This window comes from Ahaetulla prasina, chromosome 6, assembly GCF_028640845.1.
Source record: "Ahaetulla prasina isolate Xishuangbanna chromosome 6, ASM2864084v1, whole genome shotgun sequence".
NCBI lineage: Eukaryota > Metazoa > Chordata > Lepidosauria > Squamata > Colubridae > Ahaetulla > Ahaetulla prasina.
In genome coordinates this window covers 83,062,631-83,088,038 of record NC_080544.1, presented here as the reverse complement: position 1 = coordinate 83,088,038, position 25,408 = coordinate 83,062,631, and the positions used below count along the sequence as shown (strand labels likewise).

The window sequence follows — 25,408 nt, the reverse complement described above, 5'->3', positions numbered from 1 at the left end:
TAGGTTGGCAGAAGCTGGGGCAAGTAACAGGAGCTCACCCTTTTATGTAGCACTAGGGATTCGAACTGCTGAACTGCCGACCTTTTGATTGACAAGCTCAGCTTCTTAGCCACTGAGCCACCGTGTCCCATTTTAGTGTATTACCTTCCACTATATCTAGTTTGAGGCTCTTCTGTGAGCTTGAAGGCCACTCAAGCATGCTAGGAGCCAAAAGATTAAATGAAAATTTAAGCCATTGCAACATTTGTGCTGTGCATTTTCCTCTTTAAAAACCTTTCAAATGTTTAAAAAAAAAACTGAGAAAAGATCAACTTTGCAATTCCACCAATTCTTAGAAATTCTGAGGGTGGTAGATTGCATAATTGGTCCCATACTCTCTGCATATAAGGAACGTGATGGCTTAGTGGGTAAGAGATGCTGAACTTGTCGATCGAAAGGTCAGCAGTTCAGCGGTTCAGATCCCTAGTGCCATGTAATGGGGTGAGCTCCCGTTACTTGTCCCAGCTTCTGCCAACATAGCAGTTCGAAAGCATGTAAAAAATGCAAGTAGAAAAATAGGGACCACCTTTGGTGGGAAGGTAACAACGTTCCGTGTGCCTTTGGCATTTAGTCATGCTGGCCACATGACCATGAAGATGTCTTTGGACAGCGCTATCTCTTCGGCTTTGAAATGGAGATGAGCACCACCCCCTGGAATCAGGAATGATTAGCACATATGTGTTAGGGCAACCTTTACCTTTACCTTTTACTCTTTGTATATCTTTTAACTGGAGGTGCTTGCTGGCGTGGCGGTTGAGATTCCCAGACTTTTGGTCTTGGGAGATTTCAACTTGCCATCGGCCGGCTTGTCATCAACAGTGGTTCAGGAGTTCCAGGCCTCCATGACGGCCTTGGACCTGATTCAAGTAACTGATGGCCCTACACACATCGGGGGAGGCGCGCTAGATTTGATTTTTATCTCTGGTCAGTGGGTAAATGATCTGGATTTAGGAGATATAGTGAAAGAACCGTTGTCATGGTCAGATCATTTTCTCCTTCGCCTAGACTTTCGAACTGCTGCTCACCACCGCAGGGAGACGGAGCCGATGCGTTGGTTCCGTCCCAGGCGCCTGATGGACCCGGAGAGGTTCCTGACGGAGCTTGGGCCGTTTCCTTAGGATCTTACCCACGGCACGACTGAAGAACTAGTTGCGGCTTGGGAACGGGCCGCGGCTGGGGATTTGGACCGTGTCGCGCCTTTGCGGCCTCTGACCCGGCGCAGATCTCAATTGGCTCCCTGGTTCTCCGGGGAGCTGAGAGAGATGAAACGCCGGAGAAGACGCCTAGAGAGTGTTTGGAGGTCCAGCCGTTCCGAGGCTGATCGGACACTAGTGAGGTCCTTTACTAGGACCTACCTAGTGGCAATGAGGGAGGCGAAACGTTCCTACGTTTCCACCCTCATTGCATCGGCAGATAACCGCCCGGCCGCCCTGTTTCGGGTGACCCGTTCCCTCCTTCAACAGGAGGGGCGGATGACCTGCAGGACGAGCTGAGGAGTTTAACGGTTATCTATACGATAAAATCGTTCAGCTTCGTGATGGTTTGGATCATGATTGCGATGATTCAGCCGAGGCGGCAGAGACTCGTCTTGTTGAGGTTATTTGGGATGAGTTTGAGTCTGTGGCTCTCGAGGACGTGGACAGGTTGCTGGGGAGGTTGAATGCAACTACGTGTTTACTGGACCCGTGCCCTTCCTGGTTAGTACTGGCTGCTCAGGAAGTGACACGAGGCTGGCTCCAGGGGATTATAAATGCTTCTTTGGTTGAAGGGGTTTTCCCCACCGCCTTGAAGGAGGCGGTGGTGAGACCTCTCCTGAAGAAGCCTTCCCTGGACCCAGCTATTTTGGGTAATTATCGTCCAGTCTCCACTCTACACTCTTGTAGAGAGTGTGGTTGCATGGCAGCTTCCCCGGCACCTGGAGGAAGCTGTCTATCTAGACCCGTTCCAGTCCGGCTTCCGACCCGGTTACAGCACGGAGACGGCTTTGGTTGCGTTGGTAGATGACCTCTGGAGGGACAGGGACAGGGGTTGTTCCTCTGCCTTGGTCCTATTAGACCTCTCAGCGGCTTTTGATACCATCGACCATGGTATCTTGCTGCGCCGGTTGGAGGGGTTGGGAGTGGGAGGCACCGTTTATCGGTGGTTCTCCTCCTATCTCTCCGACCGGTCTCAGACGGTGTTGACAGGGGGGCAGAGGTCGTCCTCGAGGTGCCTCACTTGTGGGGTACCGCAGGGGTCGATTCTCTCGCCTACCCTGTTCAACATCTACATGAAGCCGCTGGGTGAGGTCATCAGTGGTTTCGGGGTGAGTTATCATCTGTACGCTGATGATACTCAGCTGTACTTTTCCACCCCGGACCACCCCAACGAAGCGGTCGAAGTGCTGTCCCGGTGCCTGGAAGCCGTACGGGTCTGGATGGGGAGAAACAGACTCAAGCTCAATCCCTCCAAGACGGAGTGGTGTGGATGCCGGCACCCCGGTACAGTCAGCTGCACCCGCAGCTGACTGTTGGGGGCGAGTTAGTGGCCCCAAAGGAGGTGGTTCGCAACTTGGGCGTCCTCCTGGATGGTCGGCTGTCCTTTGATGAACATCTGGCGGCCGTCACCAGGAGGGCCTTTTACCAAGTTTGCTTGGTTCGCCAGTTGCGTCCCTTCCTTGACCGGGATGCCTTATGCACGGTCACTCACGCTCTGGTTACGTCTCGGCTGGATTATTGCAATGCTCTCTACATGGGGCTGCCCTTGAGGTGCACCCGGAGGCTACAGTTAGTCCAGAATGCAGCTGCGCGAGTGGTAACGGGAGCCGGTCGGGGGTCCCATGTAACACCACTGCTCTCTAGTCTGCACTGGCTTCCTGTGGTCTTCGGTGCGCTTCAAGATTCTGGTTACCACCTTTAAAGCGCTCCATGGCTTAGGACCCGGTACTTACGAGACCGCCTGCTGCTACCTTATGCCTCCCACCGACCCGTACGCTCTCACAGAGAGGGCCTTCTCAGGGTGCCGTCCGCCAAACAATGTCGGCTGGCGGCCCCCAGGAGTAGGGCCTTCTCTGTGGGAGCACCAACACTCTGGAACGAACTCCCCCCTGGCTTACGTCAAGTGCCTGATCTTCGGACCTTTCGTCGTGAGCTTAAAACATATTTATTCATTCAAGCAGGACTGGCATAAATAGCTGTTTTAAATTGGGGTTTTAATAATATTTTAAATTTTTAAATGTTTTAATAATCGGCCACATAGTAATAGTTCTTTTTAAATTCTTTTAATTGTATATATTCCGTGTTTTATTTTGGCTGTACACCGCCCTGAGTCCTTCGGGAGAAGGGCGGTATAGAAATTTAATAAAATAAAATAAAATAAAATAAATAAAGATTATCATAATCTTTGTAGCATAAAAATATGCTTTTAAATTCTTTATATTTTACAAACAAAAATCCAGGAAGGAAGGAATAAAAGTTACTGGTAGAAACCAAAACTGTATTTAAAAAGCCATGCATGCAGATGGTTGCAGAAAAATACTCACATTAGTTCATATTTTATAAGTTAATAATATGAGTAGATATAAGCAAATCAGCTATAATCTCCTTTCCTCTATAGATTCCTCTATGAATACATTATAGATTTATCTCTTTTTTTAAAAAAATATACTCTTTCATAATGAAAGGTAATAATACATTAAAAATAAAATCCATTAAATAAAAATAATGCCTGTTCTTGATGGTGGAGCTTAATTTGGAACAATAGATAAAGTATATTATAAGATCATGTTGTAATTCAGCTACATGCAAAAACTTGATTTAGGAAAGCAATTACTGTTCATGAAGTATAGCTTTAGAATTTAGAGCTCTATGAAATCTTCTCACCTGACAGATTACATAAATATTCATTTAGCTTTTTAATTAGTACATTCAATCTCTGAATGGGTTGCCTACTGTGCCTATACAGAGTTTCAGTCACTTGAATGCTGGGTTGACACATTCTCCAGTGGGGATTGTAGCATTTTATATTTCAATATAACATCTCTATTTTAGGCCAACTCAGAAAGCTCAAACTGCCCAAGGAGCTGCTGATCCAGTTCTACCAAGGAATTACTGAGTCCATCATCTGCACCTCTATAACTGTTTGGTTTTGCAACCCAACAAGACAGACACAGACTTCAGAGGATAATTAGAACTGCAGAAAAAAAAATGGCTACCAACCTGCCTTCCACTGAGGACTCCATACAATTTTTTTAGTCCAAACCCTTTTAAGATTTTAACACAAAGACTTTATTTTCAAATATTTCTGACAGCACAAAGTGTCAGGGCCCATTTTTATTACTAAAACTGGGCTTCAAAACTAACAAAATACTGGACTGTGTTCATTTCTTTCCACACATACACAGAATTACGTGTGTCATAAACTTTAAATGAAATTCTCATGACAGAAGTGTCATTTTATATTGTCAAAACAACTATGCATGTTGGTTAAATGTTGGGGAAATGGTCAGACCATTTCATGTGAAAGAAACAATAGTTTTCACTTCATGGTAATGTCAAAATTAAGGAAGTAGATTATGACACTTGCTGATTATATATATTGATTATATTGCTGATTATATTGAATAGAGCATATAGGAATTATGCTCTATTCCTAGTGACTTCATGCATACTTTCATTTTGTTTTCTTGATTAAAGTACCAAATTAGATTACAAGACCACATAAGGTGGCTTTTCAAGTTCCCAGGCTAACCTATAGCTCTGACTGACACTTCTCTCACTTACTCCTTATCACCATTGCTTGTTTGCTGCTCTTTTTAGGGTGATCTGCAGAAAATACGACTTTAGTAACAGAATTATTAATGCCTGGAATGTACTACCTGACTCTGGTTTCTTCCCAAATCCCCAAAACTTTAACCTTAGACTGACTACTGTTGACCTCACCCCATTCCTAAGAGGTCCGTAAGGGACATAAGTACCAGCGTGCCTACCGTCCCTGTCCTAATGTTTTCTTTTATTCGTATCCTTTACATGTATTTATAATTATGTTTACACTTGTATTTGTCATAAAATACATGCTTGATGAAATAAATAAAATAAAATAAAATAAAATCTTGGTCTCCAAACAAAAGGTCAACTCAGACACCTGATGGATACTTACACCTAAAGTGCTCTCCAGTTTTAAATCTGAATGTCTTCGGTGCTCAGGGACAGAAGAAGGGGATGCCTTTATTAGTCTAAAGTGGCCAATAAATTAATCCCAACTCTTGAGGGGTCACTTGATTATATTACCATCAGAATCATTGCTGAAAGTCATAGGTTGTATACATAAGAGGAAAAACACTACTATTTTATTTATTTTATTTATTTATTTTTATTTTTATTTACATTTATATCCCGCCCTTCTCCGAAGACTCAGGGCGGCTTACAATGTATAAGGTAATAGTCTCATTCTATTTGTATATTTACAAAGTCAACTTATTGCCCCCCCAACAATCTGGGTCCTCATTTTACCTACCTTATAAAGGATGGAAGGCTGAGTCAACCTTGGGCCGGGCTTGAACCTGCAGTAATTGCAGGCTGCTGTGTTCTAATAACAGGCTTCTTACCAGCCTGAGCTATTACGGCCCTTGCAATAACTATAACACTGCTATAGTGAAATAAGACTTCTGGCGTAGGATAGGGATCACATGAAGGTAACATTATGAGGAAATAACAGAAAACAATGATTAATGAGACATGTGAAGGGGCCATATTTAGATTCAAGTTGTGAAAAGCTGCATCTTCTCTTTTTGGTGCTTTTAAAATGCTAGCCTGGAAATTAAAGATAAATTTATGCTTTCTCTTCTATCAGTTGAAAAGGTTGGTGTGAAATTAGATCGTGGAGATGAATTAACATGTTAACGTGCACTAGACTCCATCCTCATTTATAAAAGAAAATTTAGAGAAACAAATCCTTTGCTGGAACAAAATGTTCTCAGCCATAGGATAGACAATTACCGGATTCAGCCTAATTTCTCTACTATGTGTTTGTTGTAACCTTTATAGCTCCAAATGTTATACAATTTCTTCATAGAAATTTCCTCTATACCTATCACCACTAAGGGCCAAAAATGTACATGCACGTTACAGCATTCAAAACATTAGTCAGTTATTTGGTGGGAAAGAAGAAAATATCTGGAATTAGCTTATGATTCTTAGAGCTCTGAACATATAAACATAATTGTTGGTATGAATAACCTGCTTAGAGATGAAAACTGTGTATAAGAATTGGTGCAAGTTCTCTTCCCACTACCCACTTCTTACAATATGTATGAGGAAAGAAGAAGGCAGCAAATTACACATGGAAGGATAATTACATGTGCATAAATTAATTAAGAATGCTATGGTTGAATTATTCCAGAAAGAGAGAATGAAAGAAAGAATTCATATAATACGTTGCTTGGCGCTATGACATGCTTAAACTTTAGAGATGATTTGTCCTGCTTGGAATTCAGAAAACTGTTCCACAAATGCCAGGTTTTACATAAATCCATTTCAAAGCACCATTAAAGAACAGGTATGTGCTATATACAGTGTTCTATGTACTATTCTACTCTTCTTCATTTCCAGTGAGAGATTTACAAGGAATAAGTAAGAAGTGTATCTAAAAGCTACAAGCTTTGAATTCAATCATTTGATTCTACTGCACAATTGAAAATAGTTAAATCATTGCCACTGAGAGAAATGGGGCTAGGGGATAATAAACAATTCCATTTAATGGAACTAGAACATTTAGATATAAATTAATTTAACTATGAAATTGCTTAACTAGAAAAGCTGTTTGAATTAAGGTAAATGTTACTTTAAGAGTGTTTTCGTCTCTTTGCTGGGACCTAGAGGTCATCTGGAATTTTGCAGATAACCCTTGTTTGAAAGAAAGCACTCATCCAGTTGAATGACTTTGTAACAAGCAGTAAAATAGTCATTACTGATTGTCCATTCATATGCCCAATCTGAGAATAAAATAGAACAATACTAGCCTTATTTTAATAATAACATTAAGCATACATAATAGACCTCGTATCATCTGCCTGAATGACATTTTAGTGCTATGCAAAGATAAAATGTTAAAATCTGAATATGTTTTACTGTGTTCTTCCTAATTTAAATTATTCTCTTTCCCCACTCCCCTCCCCTTGCACACAGTGGCTAACTTAATCCAAGCACCAGGTCTCATTCTGGAATTTTCAGTTCACCCAATCAGACAAAGGCTATTAAAAACAAACAAACCCAAAGAGGGCACTCATCAAATTACACGGAGGTTTCCATCTGTTATTTTAACCTTTGTTCTCAAGTAACATTGAGAAGGGATGCTGCAAAACCCACCTTACTAAAGGTTTCATTTGAAATTGTACTTTCACATTTTTTCTGCATGCCTCATCTAGGATTATATATGCCAGCCCAACAGAAGAAAGTTGTTTTCTGCATAGCTGGTGTGTTCAGTTTTGCTTGTGCTCTGGCCATTGCAGCAGCTATAGGAACTCAGCTATGGATCCAAGGAAAAATTCTTTGCAAAACTGGAGCATTGCTGGTTAATGCTACTGGACAGGAATTAGATAAATTTATTGGTGAAATTCAGTATGGACTATTCTATGGGGAGAGGGTTAGACAATGTGGCCTTGGAGGGAGACCTTTTCAGTTTTCATGTAAGTAACAATGACAATCTGAATTATTTAATACTTTGTGCATGCCATCATGGTCTAACAGACAAAGTAAATGACCTTTCTCCTGTTTCTTCTGAAAGATTTACAAATGGGAAATGCAAAATTATAGTGCTGTAATATATATCGATATATGTTATAATCTATCATTTTTTTTTAAAAAAATTGATTTCTGTTTGATACTCTTATACTATATTATATACCTTGGCATAGGAACAGGCAGACTCAATCTACAGAGATTTGCATGGAAGTAACATCAACTTTATTCCATAGGGCATTTTTTTTCTAAATACATTTGCAGAAAATTGCAATATTAACTTCTCAGCTGCTTCCCCCCCCCCCCCAAATAGACCTTTGTCTTCTGTTTTAATCTGCTTAAAATGAGTGGGAAGAAGTGCAGGGAGAGAACTGGAATGAATCTTTCTTTAGTTTCGATAGATGTAGAAAATGAGAACTAAATACAATAGTGCAATCCTACTTGTGGGCAAGTCGATTTACACAGAAAGAAGCGTACTTGTTTTAGACCCATAGATGTATAAATATAAGGTGAGCCTCCACAAACCTAATACGGCTTAGTATTTTAAAAAGAAATATGGATTCAGTTCCAATAGATTTATTTGTAAATTGGAACACTACCTTAAGTGGAAAAATAAAATGTTGATTGTGCTGCTAACCGCTATTCTCCTTGATTGACACAAAAGGAATTATACTTCCGAATGCATCAGTTTATCTTCCACCCCAAAATATTGTTAAGGCTGCCAGTCACAGAGCTGACTTATTTGAGCATCACACAAATCATGGTTATGTAGACAACAGCTGATAACATGTCACCTAAAGTTTATTTTATTTTATCAGCAGGAATTGGCAGGCAATCTGTAGAGAAGCAGTTCTGGCTGCTCCAAATAATTTGTGATGGACTAAAATCTTTGCAGTGATGGTAAACATATTCATTCAAGATATTGACAAGAATAGCCTTGTTAATTAAATTCTACAGCAAGCAATTTATAAACTTTTTTTTCTCTAAAATTTCTCTTTATACCTTTCCACTGCAATTTGAAGAACTATTTTTCAAATTGCAGCCTACTATTAATTTTATGAATCCTGTTGTAAAGAATGAAACAGGAACTGGGTGTTGTTTTTAGTAAAATAATCTTGCTTAACATTCCATCCCCATTAACTGCTGTACTAAGGGTACATGAGATAAATTGGAGACAATGCATTTTACTGAGCCTTACTCTTCTGATACAATTGTGTGAAAGAGGATAGTTTTAGATGAATTGGATTAGTGAGAAAACCACAAATCCACAAATCACATCTAGATGATTTCAATAATCCAGTTAAATTTAACTACAGTTTGCTGTGTTTGAATTTGAAGATTTATTTCAATAATCCAGTTAAATTGAATTACAGTTTGCCGTGTTTGTATAATACAAACTTTGGTTTATATACAACAGAAACATAATCTTCTAATCTTTTCACTGATGCCAGAATGCAGACCTAGTTTAAAATGAGGCAAAGTAAATAAATTCCAGGCATAAATCTTACAATATGCCTGGAATTCTTAAGATTAAGTGTTTGGTTATGACAGGTAAAAAACATCCTAAGAATGGAAAGTATTCATCTCTTTTAATATGACAGCTTGGTTACTAATTTGTTAAATGCAAAATGGTGACCAATCTGGATTTAGGCAACAAGTTTCATGTTTTTGTTAAAAGAGCCATGATGACAATATAATTGTAACTTGAACATGCCTCTTAAGCAGATGCTTCACTGGCAGTGCAAATAAAGTCTCTCTCACCCAGCATAAGCCAAAGGGGATAGTATTGCTTTATTAGGGCAGGGGGAGAAAACCACAGCCTGGCTGTTACATTGCTACTCTAGTCAAACGAGACTTTGCTAAATGGGGCAGAAGAGAAATAGTCTTCATATGCAGTGGGGTATGCTTCAGAAATGATTAAGAAATCCAATCTTGCACTGGTACTCACTGAAAAGCTGCTTACCATTTTCTTTTCAAGGCTGGCAACAGTGTCACTGCTTTTAAGGATCACATGCACTCTGATAAGTGGATTCCTTAAAGCAGTGGCTGCAGCAGAAATTCCTTTCAACCTCACATGGAAGCTTTAAAGAAGTATTTCTCAAACTTGGCAACTTTTAAGGTGTGCAGACTTCAACTTCCCCGTGCCGGCAGGGGTAGTTGAGGTCTATCCATCTTAAAGTTTGAGAAATGCTGCTCCATGGCTTAGGGCCAGGGTACTTACGGGACCGCCTGCTGTTACCGAATGCCTCCCACTGACCTGTACGCTCGCACAGAGAGGGACTCCTTAGGGTGCCGTCCGCCAAGCAATGTCGGCTGGCGGCCCCCAGGGAGAGAGCCTTCTCTGTGGGGGCTCCCACCCTTTGGAACGAACTTCCCCCTGGACTTCGGCAACTGCCAGACCTTCGGACTTTCCGCCGAGAACTGAAGACCTATTTGTTTGTTCACGCAGGACTGGCATAGGATTTTAAATAGGATTTTAATTAGTTTTAATGTTTTAACATTTTAAAATTTGGGTTTTATTCTAAATGTTTTAATTCGGCCATTTGTAAAATAAGTTTTTTAAATTATGGTTTTATGTGTACCCTGTTGTTGTTTTATCATGGCTGTAAACCGCCCTGAGTCCTTCGGGAGAAGGGCGGTATAAAAATTTAATAAATAAATAAATAAATAAATTTAATAGATAGCTTGCATTCAAACAAAGTACAAGTCATTTCCAAAATGTACACTAATCCAAAGTATGCTTCAATAAGACTAGCAATTTACAGGAACTAGATTACAGGTAGTCCTTGATTTATGACCACAACTGAGCCCAAAAATTCTGTCGTTCAGCAAAACATTTGTTAAGTGAAATTTGCCCAATTTTATGACCTTTCTTGCCACAGTTGTTAAATGAATCACTGCAATTGTTAAGTTAGTAACATAGTTATTACGTGAATCTGGCTTCCCATTCTTTTTGCTTGTAAGAACATCACAGAAGGTGATCACAGGGCCCCAAAACACTGCAACCATCCCATTAGCCAAATACTGCACTATTGGCTGATGGTGGTTGTCCAGATTTCACTGCAAATTTTCTACATCTAGCAGGAGATATTAAAAATTAAGTCCGGCATTTTTGGACCCGAAAGCAGAAGTTTCTTTACTTAGTTACATCCTTTGGTTGGAGATGCTACAAAACAAATTCCTATTGAGGAGGCATAGGTGTTGGAAAGAGGCACAAACCTCTGAAGGAACATGTTGAACACTGGACATACTCCTGTCATTATAAACAAGCACAAAATTATTTTAATAGAATTTTACATTCTAAGTTATTTTAATAGAATTTAGGCATCTTGTTGCCAAGATGTTGTTGCCAAGTTGTTCAGGCTATTGGTTCATTTGGATCCAGAGAAAAATAAAGGTACCAGTGGATAAGGAGATTTCAAACTTTATCATTTAACCATAACAGGAACTAAATAGAAACGCAAAAAAAAAAAAAAAAAGCATAACGTTCCAAGCAAGAGGGTTTTCCTTCAGCTGCAGGGAGGCCCATTTCAAGCAGCAGAGATAGTCCAAGGCCAGGGATGCACAGCGCTGACTTTGTGCAGAGACACAAAGCTTAATGGACATTCAGTGTTATTAAATCCTGGCACCAAGACTTCATGGCTCTGCTTCCATGGTCACCAGACTGCAAGATCTGGCCTTGACCAGGTAGTGTATAATTCTGGAAAGGGGAACGATCGTTCTAATAAGCCAGTGCTCGCCTAAACAATCTTCAGCTGTTTGAAAATTCTTCCTCCCTTATTTATCAAGGAACGGTAAAAACAAGTAGGTTAAATATAGCTTGGAATGAACTCCAAACTTCTAAAATTTCCTTAATATGAAGGAGAAATCAAAATACAGATAGGCCTCAATTTACAATCCCAATTGGGACCAGAATTTTCATTGCTAAGCAAGGTGGTTATTAAGTGAATCATGCCCAGCTTTACAATCTTTGTTGTCATTATTGTTAAGCAAATCATTGAGGTGGTTAGGTGAACCATGTGATCATTAAATCATAGTCTCCCTTTGACTTTGCTCATCATAATTGTTTAATGCGGTTAAAACTGTCATAAGTACAATTGCCAAGCATCCAAAGTTTGCTCCCAAGACTATGGATATGCTGCAGTGGTCATAAGTGCAAGGACCAGGCATAAGTCACTTTCTTCACTGCTGTTGTAACTTCAGTCACTAAATGAACAGTTGCAAGTCAAGGACTACTTGTATGTCAGTAAATTCATCAAAATACAAAGATGTTCCACATTGCAACTAAAGATACATGTTAGGAGTAAAAGCAAGTTCTAAATAGGCAAATGGACTAATAACAGCAGATGAATGAATGTTTTAAAAATGTTGGGACCGTATATTTATTTGACAGCATTTCCAAGCAACACCTAATAAACTCTGGGTGGCAAACGGTAAAACAAAATAACAGCAACAGTGCAATTAAAACAAACCACCAACAATGCAATAACATTCCTATTAGGGTGTATACTATTTGGTCTACACTACTCTTCAAAAAATTGTTGTTTGATGCTTTGGGAACAGCAGCAAATTTCTCATATTGTCTATCTACATCCACTGAAACTGGTAAGCAAGCTGTGGTTTTAGGATCAATCAAGCCTTCATTTGCTATAGGTATGTTTGGGCAATATGCTCAATGGCTAGAGGGATAAATGAATATCCCTTTTAAATGTGGAATTTTGATTGGTTCATTTACAGGAAACCGGGTAAAGCATGCAGATTATATGTGTGTGTAATGTGTACAAGGCAGTGCATATATGGTTTTGCCAATACATGGAAAAATTGTGTCTATAGCGCAATATACTTATATAATCCTACTCTCTTTGGGTTGCTTGTTCATAACTTACATTGCTTTTGTATTAAAAACAGGTGTTTGTACTGAAGCCCTTGGCACCAGAAAAGTGTGATTAATCTAGGGACAGCAGAAAACAATGATGGTATAAAATAGTGGTAGCTTTTTTTTTAATGCCCTTTTTCTGTAGTTAATTTGTTTTTGCACTGTAGCTTTAAGGCAGCTAATTCCTATGAAAGGTTTGACACTCTTTTTATCATCACTTGCAGCACCACTCATGCAAACTCTATTTAAGTCACAAAAAAATGTCCCTGGTGATGCTACCATTTACTTACGCTAGCTGTGTTTGCATATTAGTGCATTGAGTCCCTGTGTCATGCTTGAGAAGAAAAATTAAATCATCTGTCCTTTTTTAGGCCTGTTCTCCAATTAAATGCTTTTTCCTATTAACCACTATTTATTTTTTTAAATGTAAAATGAATTTGTTCTGCCTGTAAAACCCATACGGGCTCAGAGAGAGCCTTCTGCTTCGTTTCCTCTGACTTTTGTCAGTTTCTGGGTCAGCAGTTCATTTTCTAAAAGGCCATCAGCATTCAGATTTATTCCTCGTCGTTTAAAGTGGTTTTGCTTCTAGGGCAACATTGTTACAGGATTAAATTTTATTAGATGGCCAGCTATAAATTTTAATGATATATAAAAAAATTTAAATGTAGCTATGGAGGTTAGTGTGGCATGATGTCAAGCCTAAGTATTGCAAATGCTAAAAAAAATTCTCACACTAGCTATCAAAACAATCAACATTTTGTGATTTACATGTACATTATGCACATTTTTTTAACAATATGCATTGTAGCTCAAAGCAGGTTTATTCACGATCACCACTGATTTTACTCACCAGCATAGCCTTCCATAATCTGAAACTTTGCATAAACTAGGTTTATATGTTACTTTAATTGTGTGCTAAAACTACAGATGCCACAATGTGTGTTGACCTAAATTTGAGCTGTGGTATGGTGGGAGAAAGTCCAAATACATCTAGAAGGCCAAATTCTTGAAGTCAGTTATTGAAGTTTTTAGCTATGTCCTGCTGTTTCGTGCATTCTGCTACATTGAGTTCATCACTTATTTCAAAATAAATTAGAATATGACAGATCACTGAAATTCCCAACATCGTCATAGCGTAAATCTTTAGATATGGCTGTAAAGTAGGATATTTTCATAGACACATGCTGCAAAATTATATGCCTTAGACATTTGATTAACTTAATGTTTGAACAATTATCCTCTATAAATATCCTTGAAAGGAGTACAATTGCTTAAACTATAAAAGATCAGTTGAAATAGATATCATGGTGTCCAACTTTTTATCTGTCATCAGCAATAGCTTCTTTATCCAGTTGCCTTATTTCCAGAGAAGTGTGCATAAGCATATTTACAATTCTAAAATCTTCACCAGCTTTTTATTAAATTCTAAAAACTTTACCAGCTTTTTATTAAGTCGATCAAAATATTCTTTTGTTTATCCTTATCCATAATAGATACATTTTGTGGCTTTAGTTGTTTTATAGAATAGAATAGAATAGAATAGAATAGAATAGAATAGAGTAGAGTAGAGTAGAGTAGAGTAGAGTAGAGTAGAGTAGAGTAGAGTAGAGTAGAGTAGAATAGAATAGAATAGAATAGAATAGAATAGAATAGAATAGAATAGAATAGAATAGAATAGAATTTTTTATTGGCCAAGTATGATTGGACACACAAGGAACTTGTCTTGGTGCATATGCTCTCGGTATACGTAAAAGAAACGATACATTCATCAAGAATCATAAGGTACAACACTTAATGATAGTCATAGGGTACAAATAAGCAATCAGGAAACAATCAATATAAATCACAAAGATATAAGCAACAAAGTTACAGTCATACAGTCGTAAGTGCAAGGAAATGGGTGATGAAATGATGAGCAGATTAATAGTATTGCAGACTTAGTAAATAGTTAGAGTGTTGAGGAAATTATTTGTTTAGTAGAGTGATGGTGTTCAGAAAAAAACTGTTCTTCTATCCAGTTATTCTGGTGTGCAGTGCTCTATAGCATCGTTTTGAGGGTAGGAGTTGAAATACCAGGATGTGAGGGGTCTGTAAATATTTTCACAGCTCTCTTTTTGACTCGTGCAGTATACAGGTCCTCAATGGAAGGCAGGTTGGTAGCAATTGTTTTTTCTGCAGTTCTAATTATCCTCTGAAGTCTGTATCTGTCTTATTGGATTGCAAAACCAAACCAGACAGTTATAGAGGTGCAGATGACAGACTCAGTAATTCCTTGGTAGAACTGGATCAGCAGCTCCTTGGGCAGTTTGAGCTTTCTGAGTTGGCACAGAAAGAACATTCCTTTTGTGCTTTTTTGATGATGTTTTTGATATTAGCTGTCCATTTTAGATCTTGCAATATGGTAGAACCTAGAAATTTGAAGGTCTCTACTGTTGATACTGTGTTGTCTAGTATTGTAAGAGGTGAAAGTATGGAAGGGTTTCTTCTAAAGTCTACCACCATTTCTATGGTTTTGAGTGTGTTTGGTTCCAATTGTTCCGGTCACACAATGAGGCTAGTTGTTCAACCTCCCATCTGTATGCGGATTTATCATTGTCTCGAATGGGACTGATTACTGTTGTGTCATCTACGAACTTCAGTAGTTTAACAGATGAATCTATAGAAATGCAGTCATTGAGAGAGAGTCCCTGTGCTAATTGTACAGGTATCTGATGTGATTCTGCTTAGCTTCACCTGCTGCTTCCTGTTTGTTAAGAAGCTTATGATCCACTTACAGATGTGTTCAGGTACCTGTAGATGGTTTAGCTTAGTTAGAAGAGTGTATGGAATGATGGTATTGAATACTGAACTAAAGTCTACAAAGAGAAGCTTTGTGTAGGTCTTTGGAGATTCAAGATGTTGTAGGATGTAGTGCAAGTCCATATTAACAGCATCATCTGTTGATCTATTTGCTCGGTATTCAAATTGCAAGGGGTCTAACAGCGGATCCATGATGGTTTTCAAGTGGGACAGCACTAGCCTTTCAAAGGTTTTCATGACTACAGATGTTAGAGCAACTGGTCTATAGTCATTCAGTTCCCTGATGGTGGGCTTCTTCGGCACTGGGATGATAGTAGAGTGTTTGAAGCAAGAAGGAACATAGCACATCTCTAGTGATTTATTGAAAATATGGGTGAAGGTGGGGGCCAATTGGTCAGCACAGACTTTTAAGCAAGAAGGAGTTATCTTGTCTGGGCCTGGAGCTTTTCCTGGCTTTTGTCTGTGAAATAGGTCTTGCACTTCCTTTTCTGTGATCACTAGGGGTTGTGAACAACTGATGGGGTCAGTTGTAGGAGGCTTGGCTGTTATTGGTGTGTCTGAGATGAGGGTTGTAGAGATAGGTGGCTGTAGTTTCCTTTCAAACCTGCAGTAAAACACGTTCAGGTCATCTGCCAGTTGCTGATTTCCTTCAGTCTGGGAAGGAGGTTTGCTGTAGGTGGTGATATTTTTAAGAGTTTTCCACATGTTTGCTAGTTCATTTGTTGAGAACTGATTCTTTAGCTTTTCAGAGTAGCTTCTTTTTGATGCTCTGATCTCCCTTGTTAATACATTTCTGGCCCAATTCTATAGCATTTTATCACCTTTTCTGTAGGCTTCCTCTTTGGAATGACGTAGCTGCTTAAGTTTAGCTGTGAACCAAGATTTGTTTTTACTGTATATTCGCAAGTTCCTGGTCAGTACACATAGGTCTTCACAGAAGCTGACATATGATGTTACAGTATCTGTGAGTTCATCCAGATCTGCAGAGGTACTTTCAAAAACATTCCAATCAGTGCAGTCAAAGCAAGCCTGTAGCTTTAACTCTGCCTCCTCAGTCCAGTCTTCACTGATTTAATTGTTGGTTTTGTGGTTTTAAGTCTTGGCCTGTAAGCAGGCACAAGGTGAATCATGCAATGATCAGAGTGTCCTACAGCTGCTTGTGGTAAAGACTGATAAGCATCTTTTTGTGTTGTATAGCAATGGTTTAAAGTATTCTTGTCTCTAGTGGGACAATTGACATGCTGAAAGTATTTTGGTAGCTGTTTCCTTAAGTTTGCCTTGTTTAGATCTCCCATAATAATGACCAGTGAATTGGGGTATTTGGCTTCATCCTTTATAATTTGGTCAGCTAGAGTTCATAATGCCTTGTTTACACAGGCTTGTGGTAGAACATAAACAGCAACTAGAAGAAATAAGGAAAATTCACGAGGCAAATAGTATGATTAATATCTCTAAGTTTTTGTCACAGAATTTATATATTATAGTTATATCCTGAGACCAGCTGTTGTTGATATATAAGCATAAGCCTCCTCCCTTCTTTTTACCAGATGTTTCTGCAATTCTGTCTGATCATTGAATCTAAAACCCTGGGATATGCAGGCTGCTATCTTCAACTGATTCATTTAACCAGGTTTCAGAGAAGCATAGGGCTGCTGAATTGTAAAAATCAGAAATGTATCTGTTTAAAAGGAGTATTTCATCCATCTTATTAGCAAGTGAACGTACATTGGTTAGGAAAATTGAAGGCAGAGGAGTTTTATTTCTCCTATTCCTTAACCTTTTTAAAATTCCCGGCCTTTTACATCTCCTTCTCGGTTTCTTCCGTTTGTTTTTGTTTTTTTGTTTTGTTTTTTGGTAATCTATGGCTCCAGGGAAATTACTTCTTCCTGTGTTAGAATCTCCTCCGTGCTTGTAAAGACAGGGGGATGAGATCACAGAAAGCTGCTCCTTAAAGAAACGTTGCTTAATTTTTAGCAGATGGTCTCGTGAGTATGAAATCCGTAGTGAGTCGCAGAGAATAATAAAAAAATAAAAAAACCGTTAGAGAGCATTTCACCGAGGTAGCTTTCGGTGGCACCATCTTGCATCTTTATTTCTGCTAGTACAGAACAGAAGAGAATAACCGTTGGAAGAGAACTTGTAGGTCTTCTAGTCCAACTTCCTGCTCAAGCAGTAGATCCTATACCATTGCAGACAAATGTCCAGTCTCTTTTTAAAATCCTCCAGTGCTGGAGCACCCACAACTTTTGAAGGCAAGCTCTTCCACTGATTTATTATTATTTAGTCTGCATATCTTGATTAGCTATTGAATGCAGAAGTGGTAGGATAGTGATATTTATTTTAAAAAGATGCTGCTCTTCAGCTTAAACTAAATCTCCCAGAAACTTATAAATCAAATAGGGGAAAAACAGCAACAGAAACAATTCTCAGGACAAGGAACTGTGTGAAAAAGGAACAAAATGGTGTCACACAAATCTTTTGAGGGAAAGGGCATATTTGAAACAACTATTTCTTCACTTAGCACCTGTCTTGCCTCTTGAAGAGTAAAAGCTTGGAGACAAACCTTCGATAATGATCTGACATGTTCAGGCAGGCTTGTCAGAGAAGACATTGTCCTTCTGATAACTGGATCCAAACTTACACAGTTTTTAGAGATTAAGATCAGGACAGGACATTGAATTGTGCTTGTAAATGAAAAAGTAATTAATGTTTTTACACCAGTACGTCTAAGCCTCCCACTCGTGGCAACATTCTAATTTGCAATATTGAAGACTAGAGCTTCATTTCAAAGTAAGGGAATGTTCTAGAAATCTGCATTTTAAGGCCAACAGCACAGTCTACTGCATCATTACTTCACCAGCAAATTATAATGTTAAGATGAAGTGCATGAATCTCAAGCCAGTTGATGGAATTAGAGAGTTCAAATGGAGTTGCAGATAATTTATATTATACGTGCTATATAAATTTATTTGCAGTACCTACATTGCTTTTTCTCAGCATGTTTTAACCACAGCCAAGCAATTCTAAGGAGTTATTAGCACCAGTTTAATCATACCCCTGTGGACTAGGAACAGTTATCTTGTATTCTACAAATCATTCTAAAATATCTGTTGTGGCTAACTCAGCAGAGGTATTTAAAAATCAGTAGAAAGATTAACTCGCAAACTATTCTGCCTAAGTAGTTATCTACTTGTACATTGCCTTTAGAGCCATTATGTGACTATATATATTTTAGATAAATAGTGTAGTTCTTGCTATTTATTAATATGCAATATGTTTAGTGAAGCTGAACCAAATTAGGATATGATTCACAAACAAAAACTCACCATCTGTGGAATGCATGCTGTATTTAAATCATTTGGAAATTAAACTATACAGGTAGTCTTCTTACAAGCATTCAATGAGCAACCATTCAAAGTTATAAAGGTAAAGTTGTAAAAAATGATTTATCACTTTTTTTTTTTGCAATTAGGACTGTTGCAGCATTCCTATGGTCATGTGATTCAGATGCTTGGCAGCTGGCATGTATTTATGACAATTGCAGTATCCTGGGTCATGAGAACATCTTTTGCAACCTTCTGATAAGCAAAAACCATGAAGAAGTCAGATTCCCTTAGCAACCATCTTACTAATTTAACAACTGCAGTGATTCACTTAACAACTGTGGCAAGAAAGCAAGCAGGTTGAGTTTTGCTCTATTTTACGACCTTTCTTGCCACAGTTGTTAAGTGAATAACTGCAGTTGTGAAGTTAGAAACCAGGTCGTTAGGTGAATTTGGTTTCCCCATTGACTTTGCTTATCAGAAGTTTGCAAAAGACGATCACATATCCCCAGGACACTCTAACCATCTTAAATATGAGTCAGTTGCCAAGGATCTGAATTTGGAACATGTTACCATGGAGATGCTGCAATGGTCATAAATATGGTAAAATGGTCACGAATTGCTCTTTTCAGTTCCATTGTTCACTTAATGAACTGTTGTAATATTAGGAGTATCTGTTCACTAAATAATGGAGAGTAACCTATAGAAAATAAACAATATTGTCCATATATGACTGTGCTGCTGAGTAGAAATTTTGGGACTGAAGCAGAGATAGTATTCAGCAGGTTCTGACCAGTTCTGGAGAACTGGCAGCAGAAATTTTGAATAGTTCGGTAAATACCCCCTCTGACAGGCTCCACCCCCATCTATTCTCTGCCTCCCGAATCCCAGCTGATTGGGAGGAAATGGGGATTTTGCAGTTACCATCCCCTGGTGTAGGGTTGGAATGTAGATTTTACAGTATCCTTCCCCTGCCACACCCACCAAGCCATGCCACACCCACTAAGCCATGCCCACAGAACCGGTAGTAAAAAAATTTGAATCCCAGCACTGGAGTGAAGTCTAGCCCTTCTGGAAGACACCATGTTAGGAAATGTAGGAAACACATGTGAATGCTGATTGGCAAATTGATGTGCCTCAGTCAGGTTTGAAAGTGTGAGCTTTGTTCCAGTGATGAAACAAAAGGAGCTTAAATGATACCAAAATACATTTAATTTGCAAACCTTTCTCGGAAAATGGATATGTATTAAAACATAAACATTGACAATATGTCCTCTCTTATATCTGTTTTACTATCTTCATATAGTTGTCTGTTTTAACTATACTATTTAATTTCAATCCTCAATCATAAATAAGTTACAAAAACATCTTGCCTTGCTTATCAAGATTCCTTCCACGTTGATAGTAATTCCCTGTTCCAGCCACAATGATTGATGAGGAGATACGCAATGTCATAGATACATAAATGAATATTTTTCTGCATTATTTTTTCAAATTTTATAAATAATAAATATTTTCCCACTCTGTTAGTTTTTCCAGAATTATTCAAAATTATGCCTGCAAGTATCCATGTAAGTGTCATCCTCTTTTGCTTGGCATTATTCGTCTTTGCACTGATTGGAACCGGCTTCTTCATGTACAATGCATTTGGCAATCCTTATGAAACCTTACATGGTCCATTAGGACTCTACCTGTGGAGTTTCATTTCAGGTAAGTCCAGTAATACTTTGGCATGTAGCTATAAATATATTTACCAGATTCTTGTGTAAGATGAGGTGGACAGTTATTCAGAGTACGTTCCCAAGCATTTATTTTTTTTTGCTGGTTATTTTTTTTTTTACCTTAAAAAAAACAGATTTTTCTTTTTAAACTGATGTTTTCTACTCAATATGTTGACATCATCACATGCAATCCAACTTGGTATTTTGACAATTGTTAAGAAAATCATTCTGGTTGTGATTGTTACAGCCTCAACATCTCCATCTAGTGTGAGCAGTCATCCTTACCTTTCCCTTCCTTCAATTTATTTTTTAATATGGGTAATGGATTCACCTAGTGGCTAGACCCTCAACATAGAACTATGCTTGGATTTTAGCAACAGTCTATGAATGACTAGCCCTGAACACTTAACTCACTATTGCTCCGCTGGAATTGAGAGTTTGAGATTCTACAAGCATTTACAATAGCTATCAAAAGAATATTTTATATTTTTATACCAACAATTTTACAAAATGAACAAAATAGCTTATATAAAATTAGTACAAAACTAGATGCACAACTACAAACTAGCAAGCAAAATCCAGCTTGAATTTAAAATAAACCTTGGTTTAAAACATCTCTAAGTTATAAAACTTCAAAACTGTATCCTTAAACAAAACGATTTTCATTATTTAAACTTTCTAGCACCTGGTTCAGAAGGCATATATTGATAAATGATTCTTGCACATTCTGCATGGAAATTAGAAGGCTTTCCACTTGCACTACGATCAGCCCCACTATACCTTACCATGTTCTGAATAAATCCTTCATTCTCATGCAAGTAGATCCTTGGGCACATATGTATACAGCCAGGAATCAATCCAAGGCAAGAATTGGTATCAGGAATGTGAGTCTTCACTTATTGACTATACACTGCACACTGGGTCCATCTGGGGCAGAATCAACCCATCCAGGAGCAACAGAATAGAATAGAATAGAATAGAATTTTTATTGGCCAAGTGTGATTGGACACACAAGGAATTTGTCTTGGTGCATATGCTCTCAGTGTACATAAAAGAAAAGATACGTTCATCAAGGTGGGGAACAGTGGGGAACAGTGGGGAAAAACCTATCAATGTAGGGCCCAAGTACCCAAAGCACTCATTCTTGCTTGGGTTCAGTCGAAATCCATTGCAATCCATACCCTTACATCTTCCAGACACTGGGACAGGACTATGCAATCTTTTGGAAGCTGGAAGCATCATCTACAGGAGCAAAACTTCCTTTCTGAAGAATCTTTGAACAGAGGTCTGGCATACATAGCACATTATACCCCTAGTTTTTGCTCTTAGGAGAAAAAGCTGTTTATGACTGCCTCAAGCAACAGGGAATAGAATTAGCTCAGCAAGCACACTTGCTTTACAAGCAGTGGGAAAGATATAGTTCAACAAACATTACCATTCAAACAGATTAATAAGTTTTATTTTTCATGCACAAATAGATTTGGGGGAGCTTTGTTTCATTTATAAAAAAGAAAAAAGCTAGAGTTAGCATGTTCACCCTTTAATACATGAATTGGAACACTCATTTTAATCCAAGCAAGTACCAAATAGAGCAAGAAATGGAGTCTGTCAGATGAAGCTGGCAGGCTACACAAACCAGGTGAAACTCAGTGGAGTGTGAATTTCAAACAGATATACAGTATTTAGAGAAAAAGTGGGGAAGAAATGGAGCAAAATCAAATTACAATTATCTGTTCTTATTAATTATTGGATTCAACTGGGACCCAACCTCTTAAAGAAAATAAGCAGAGCAGCTAATTTATAAATGTTGAAGTATAACAACAAATGTTGTAGAATTAGGCTGAAAATTTGACCAAATATTAATTTTGCATTTCTTTCTTTTTCAGTTTCTTGTGGCTTTCTTATTTTGATACTGTTTTCTTCAGAAGTGAAAATCCACCACCTCTCTGAGAAAATAGCTAATTATAAAGAAGGAAGTTTTATTTTTAAAACTCACAGTGAGCAGTTTGCAAAATCCTTCTGGATCATCCTGGTGTGCTCATTAGTACACTTTATGAACATTTTGCTTATACGCCTGGCTGGATTTGAGTTTCCTTTTTCAAAATCAAAAAATTCTGAGACACCAAATGGAGCAATAGATCTAATGTACTAAACATGCTTTAAATCTTGATTTATGCAAATAATTCATCTTGTCTTTTTTTCCAAAAGATGCAAAGAATAAAACATATTTAAAAGTTTGATTTTTACAAGTATATTTTAAGACAGAAACATACACAAGCTACCAGCAAACAGAATGTCGTAAGAGCTTTATTCAGTAATATTATTTTCATTATATTATCACTTTTCATTACAGCAATACAAAAAGAACATGAAACAGAACACCTGCAGCAATCCATAACAGCATCTGTTTATTTCCTATTACAAATTATGTTGAATAGTGTTTGTTTAGAAGTATTGTCAATCCATACTTTGAAAAATATTTGAAATATGTACAGCCATGTCAGTTTTCATTTCAAAGAACTAAGGGCTCAAGAATTAAAATTGAAAACATCTAACCGAAAACCAGTAGCAGGATTCAAATCCTGTCGCTACCGGTTCATTTGTGCGCAGGCATGTGCTCATGCACACACATGACGCTTCTGTGCATGCGCAGAAACTTCTGTGCCTGCACAGAGATGTCCGGGTGGGTGGGCGGAGCTTCCTGCTGCCACCGGTACTGGTTCGCCTGATGTGGGGCGAACTGGTAGCAACCCACCACTGCCGTAAACCATAATTTCAGCAGCAAGTCATACAGATTAAAAATTTGATCTGCTGAAATTGTTAGAGATGAAAAATTGTGTTCACAATCAAGAATGAATAAACTTTTCAAAATGAAAAGTGCCAATTTGAAATCAGACATTATAATTGGCATCCAGTATGTTCAACTCACCTCAAAGGAATTTCTTTTCACAAAAGGAGAGTTTACTCATCAATGAATCCCTTCTCAAGCAACTTCTATTCATTGACTACATCTATTGTGTGCCATCTTGTGTTAATTCTATTCTATAGAAAAGAATTTCTGTTAGAAATTAATGTCCTATAATTAATTCCTAACTGAAATACTTTTTATGAACTACCAAAGATGTTTGTACCTTCTGTTTAATGTCATATTTGAGAGCTCTGACCTATGTAGAAACTATGTAGTAAAGTTGTAATATTTTTCTTTCTTTATTAAAATATTTATTTTAATTTTCACTCTGATCCTTTAGCTTCGGATCTGATCTTTCTCATATGGAATTTTATGCTTCATAAATAATTCTGTTATGCCCTATAGCTTCAAATAATTGTTGGTAGAAAAAAATGTTCAAAACAAAAGAGAATAATTGTGTTGGAACTTATTCCAACTTGTATTATGTGTAACAAGAAATTTTAGTCATTGTATCTCTTAATTTTTTATATTATTTTTCTTTTGTCCTGTTATTCTGTTATTCCACATTTATTCTCATGTTTATTATTTTAGTTCCAATAGTTGGTGCTATTCATACATGGACATTTTCATATATTTTTGTGTATCAATTTATTCTTTCCCCAGCATATTCATACCTATGTCAGAAAATCATCATGCTGCATTATCCTAAGATAACTGGTCTACGTATTATAATGAAAATTAGAGCCAACATGTCTGAAAAGGACCAGATTTGTCTGAAAAGGTTGTCATAAAACATATCTCAAATAAAAAATACTCTGGTTTTTATGGCATGCTAAATCATAATGTCAGAGGCTGCACACTAAACTACAAACTAAAAATCAACCGATCATTGAATTGCAGTCCAAGTTTAAATAATAAATGTTAAAACAACCAAATATAAGTCCTAAATATAACCAATACTGATTAAGTAAACTACTTACTTCTGTTGTTGGTCATAGCAAAGCCTTATTGTTTTGGGAAACAATTTAGCCATCAACTACAAGATAAGCATTCAGGATGCTTATCTTGTAGTTGAACTACTGTAGAAAAGGATATATAAAGGATATATAACACCAACAGATTTTACTGGATGAAACAATAAAATTAAGACAAATTTTATTGGATAAAACAGAGACTCAGATTTAAGTGTAGAATTGGAATTTAAAAAAGATGCTGGATTACAAAAATGATATGAAAAAACATGCTGTGGATGTAAAAATGGACTTCAAAATGCCAGAATGATATGGAAAAAGATGACAAAATGATTTACAAATGAACCCGGCTGATGTCTTAATAATTAAAGAAACAAATAATAAATAAATAATAATAATAAAGAAGAATGTGGAAGGCCTTCTTATCTCAGATTTCTAAAAGGAAAGTATTAAACAAAGGAAACGTTCTGAGAACAGTTAAAGAGAAAATGATAAGAAATCAACTTGTGGGAAATAAGGGTTTGTGCAAATAAGGATCAAGCTTTTTAAAGGTAAACAGAACATTTACAAAGTGAATCAATTTGATCAGGGTTAAAATCTATAAGTTGTGATTTCTGATAGTTGTTAAAGGAATTTATTTTTGACTAGGATTAAATGATGAGGTTGTAAGGATCTGTTTATAAGTGGAAAGTTTTTCACTTTGTTTCTTAGAGAACAATATTAGATTACAAAATGGATTTTTTTTATTAAGATTAAAATAGGTGTGTTAATATTTCTGATAGAGTTTTGCTGATTAGAATTGAATTATGGGTTTTTATTTGTTTGATAATGAATAAGATATGGGAAGAAGAGAGCTTTTAAACTGAAATACTAGAGATGTTAAGTTATTGAAATTGTTTATATTTGTCTAGAGCAGAGGTCACCAACCTTTCGTACCTCAGGGACCACTAAATTCATAATTTTAAATCCCGAGGACCATTAATATGAATTTTTTAAAACGATAAAAAGTATTTAGTGCAGTATAAAAAAATGCAAATAATTTTTCTGTGGGCCACC

At 37.6% G+C, this 25,408-nt stretch overlaps 1 protein-coding gene across 2 annotated transcripts; it reads left to right on the top strand.

The window, feature by feature from the left end:
- Positions 1–7,449: 7,449 nt before the first annotated feature.
- On the top strand, positions 7,450–22,625 carry CLRN1 (clarin 1). Of its 2 annotated transcripts, none has more exons than XM_058187114.1 (3): positions 7,450–7,702; positions 20,283–20,462; positions 22,360–22,625. In XM_058187114.1, the coding sequence occupies exons 1-3, from the start codon at positions 7,450–7,452 to the stop codon at positions 22,623–22,625; spliced, it is 699 nt and encodes a 232-aa protein (XP_058043097.1). The 2 variants fall into 2 exon arrangements, with proteins under 2 accessions (XP_058043097.1, XP_058043098.1); XM_058187115.1 differs by lacking the exon at positions 7,450–7,702 and adding an exon at positions 15,295–15,319.
- The last annotated feature ends 2,783 nt before the right edge of the window (positions 22,626–25,408 follow it).

Excerpts from the sequence above, each read along its gene's own strand:
- CLRN1 (XM_058187114.1), top strand. The coding sequence starts at position 7,450 with ATGCCAGCCCAACAGAAGAAAGTTGTTTTCTGCATAGCTGGTGTGTTC. Across the intron at positions 7,703-20,282 it reads GAGACCTTTTCAGTTTTCAT|TTTTTCCAGAATTATTCAAA; the intron begins GTAAGTAACAAT and ends CCACTCTGTTAG. Across the intron at positions 20,463-22,359 it reads CCTGTGGAGTTTCATTTCAG|TTTCTTGTGGCTTTCTTATT; the intron begins GTAAGTCCAGTA and ends TTTCTTTTTCAG.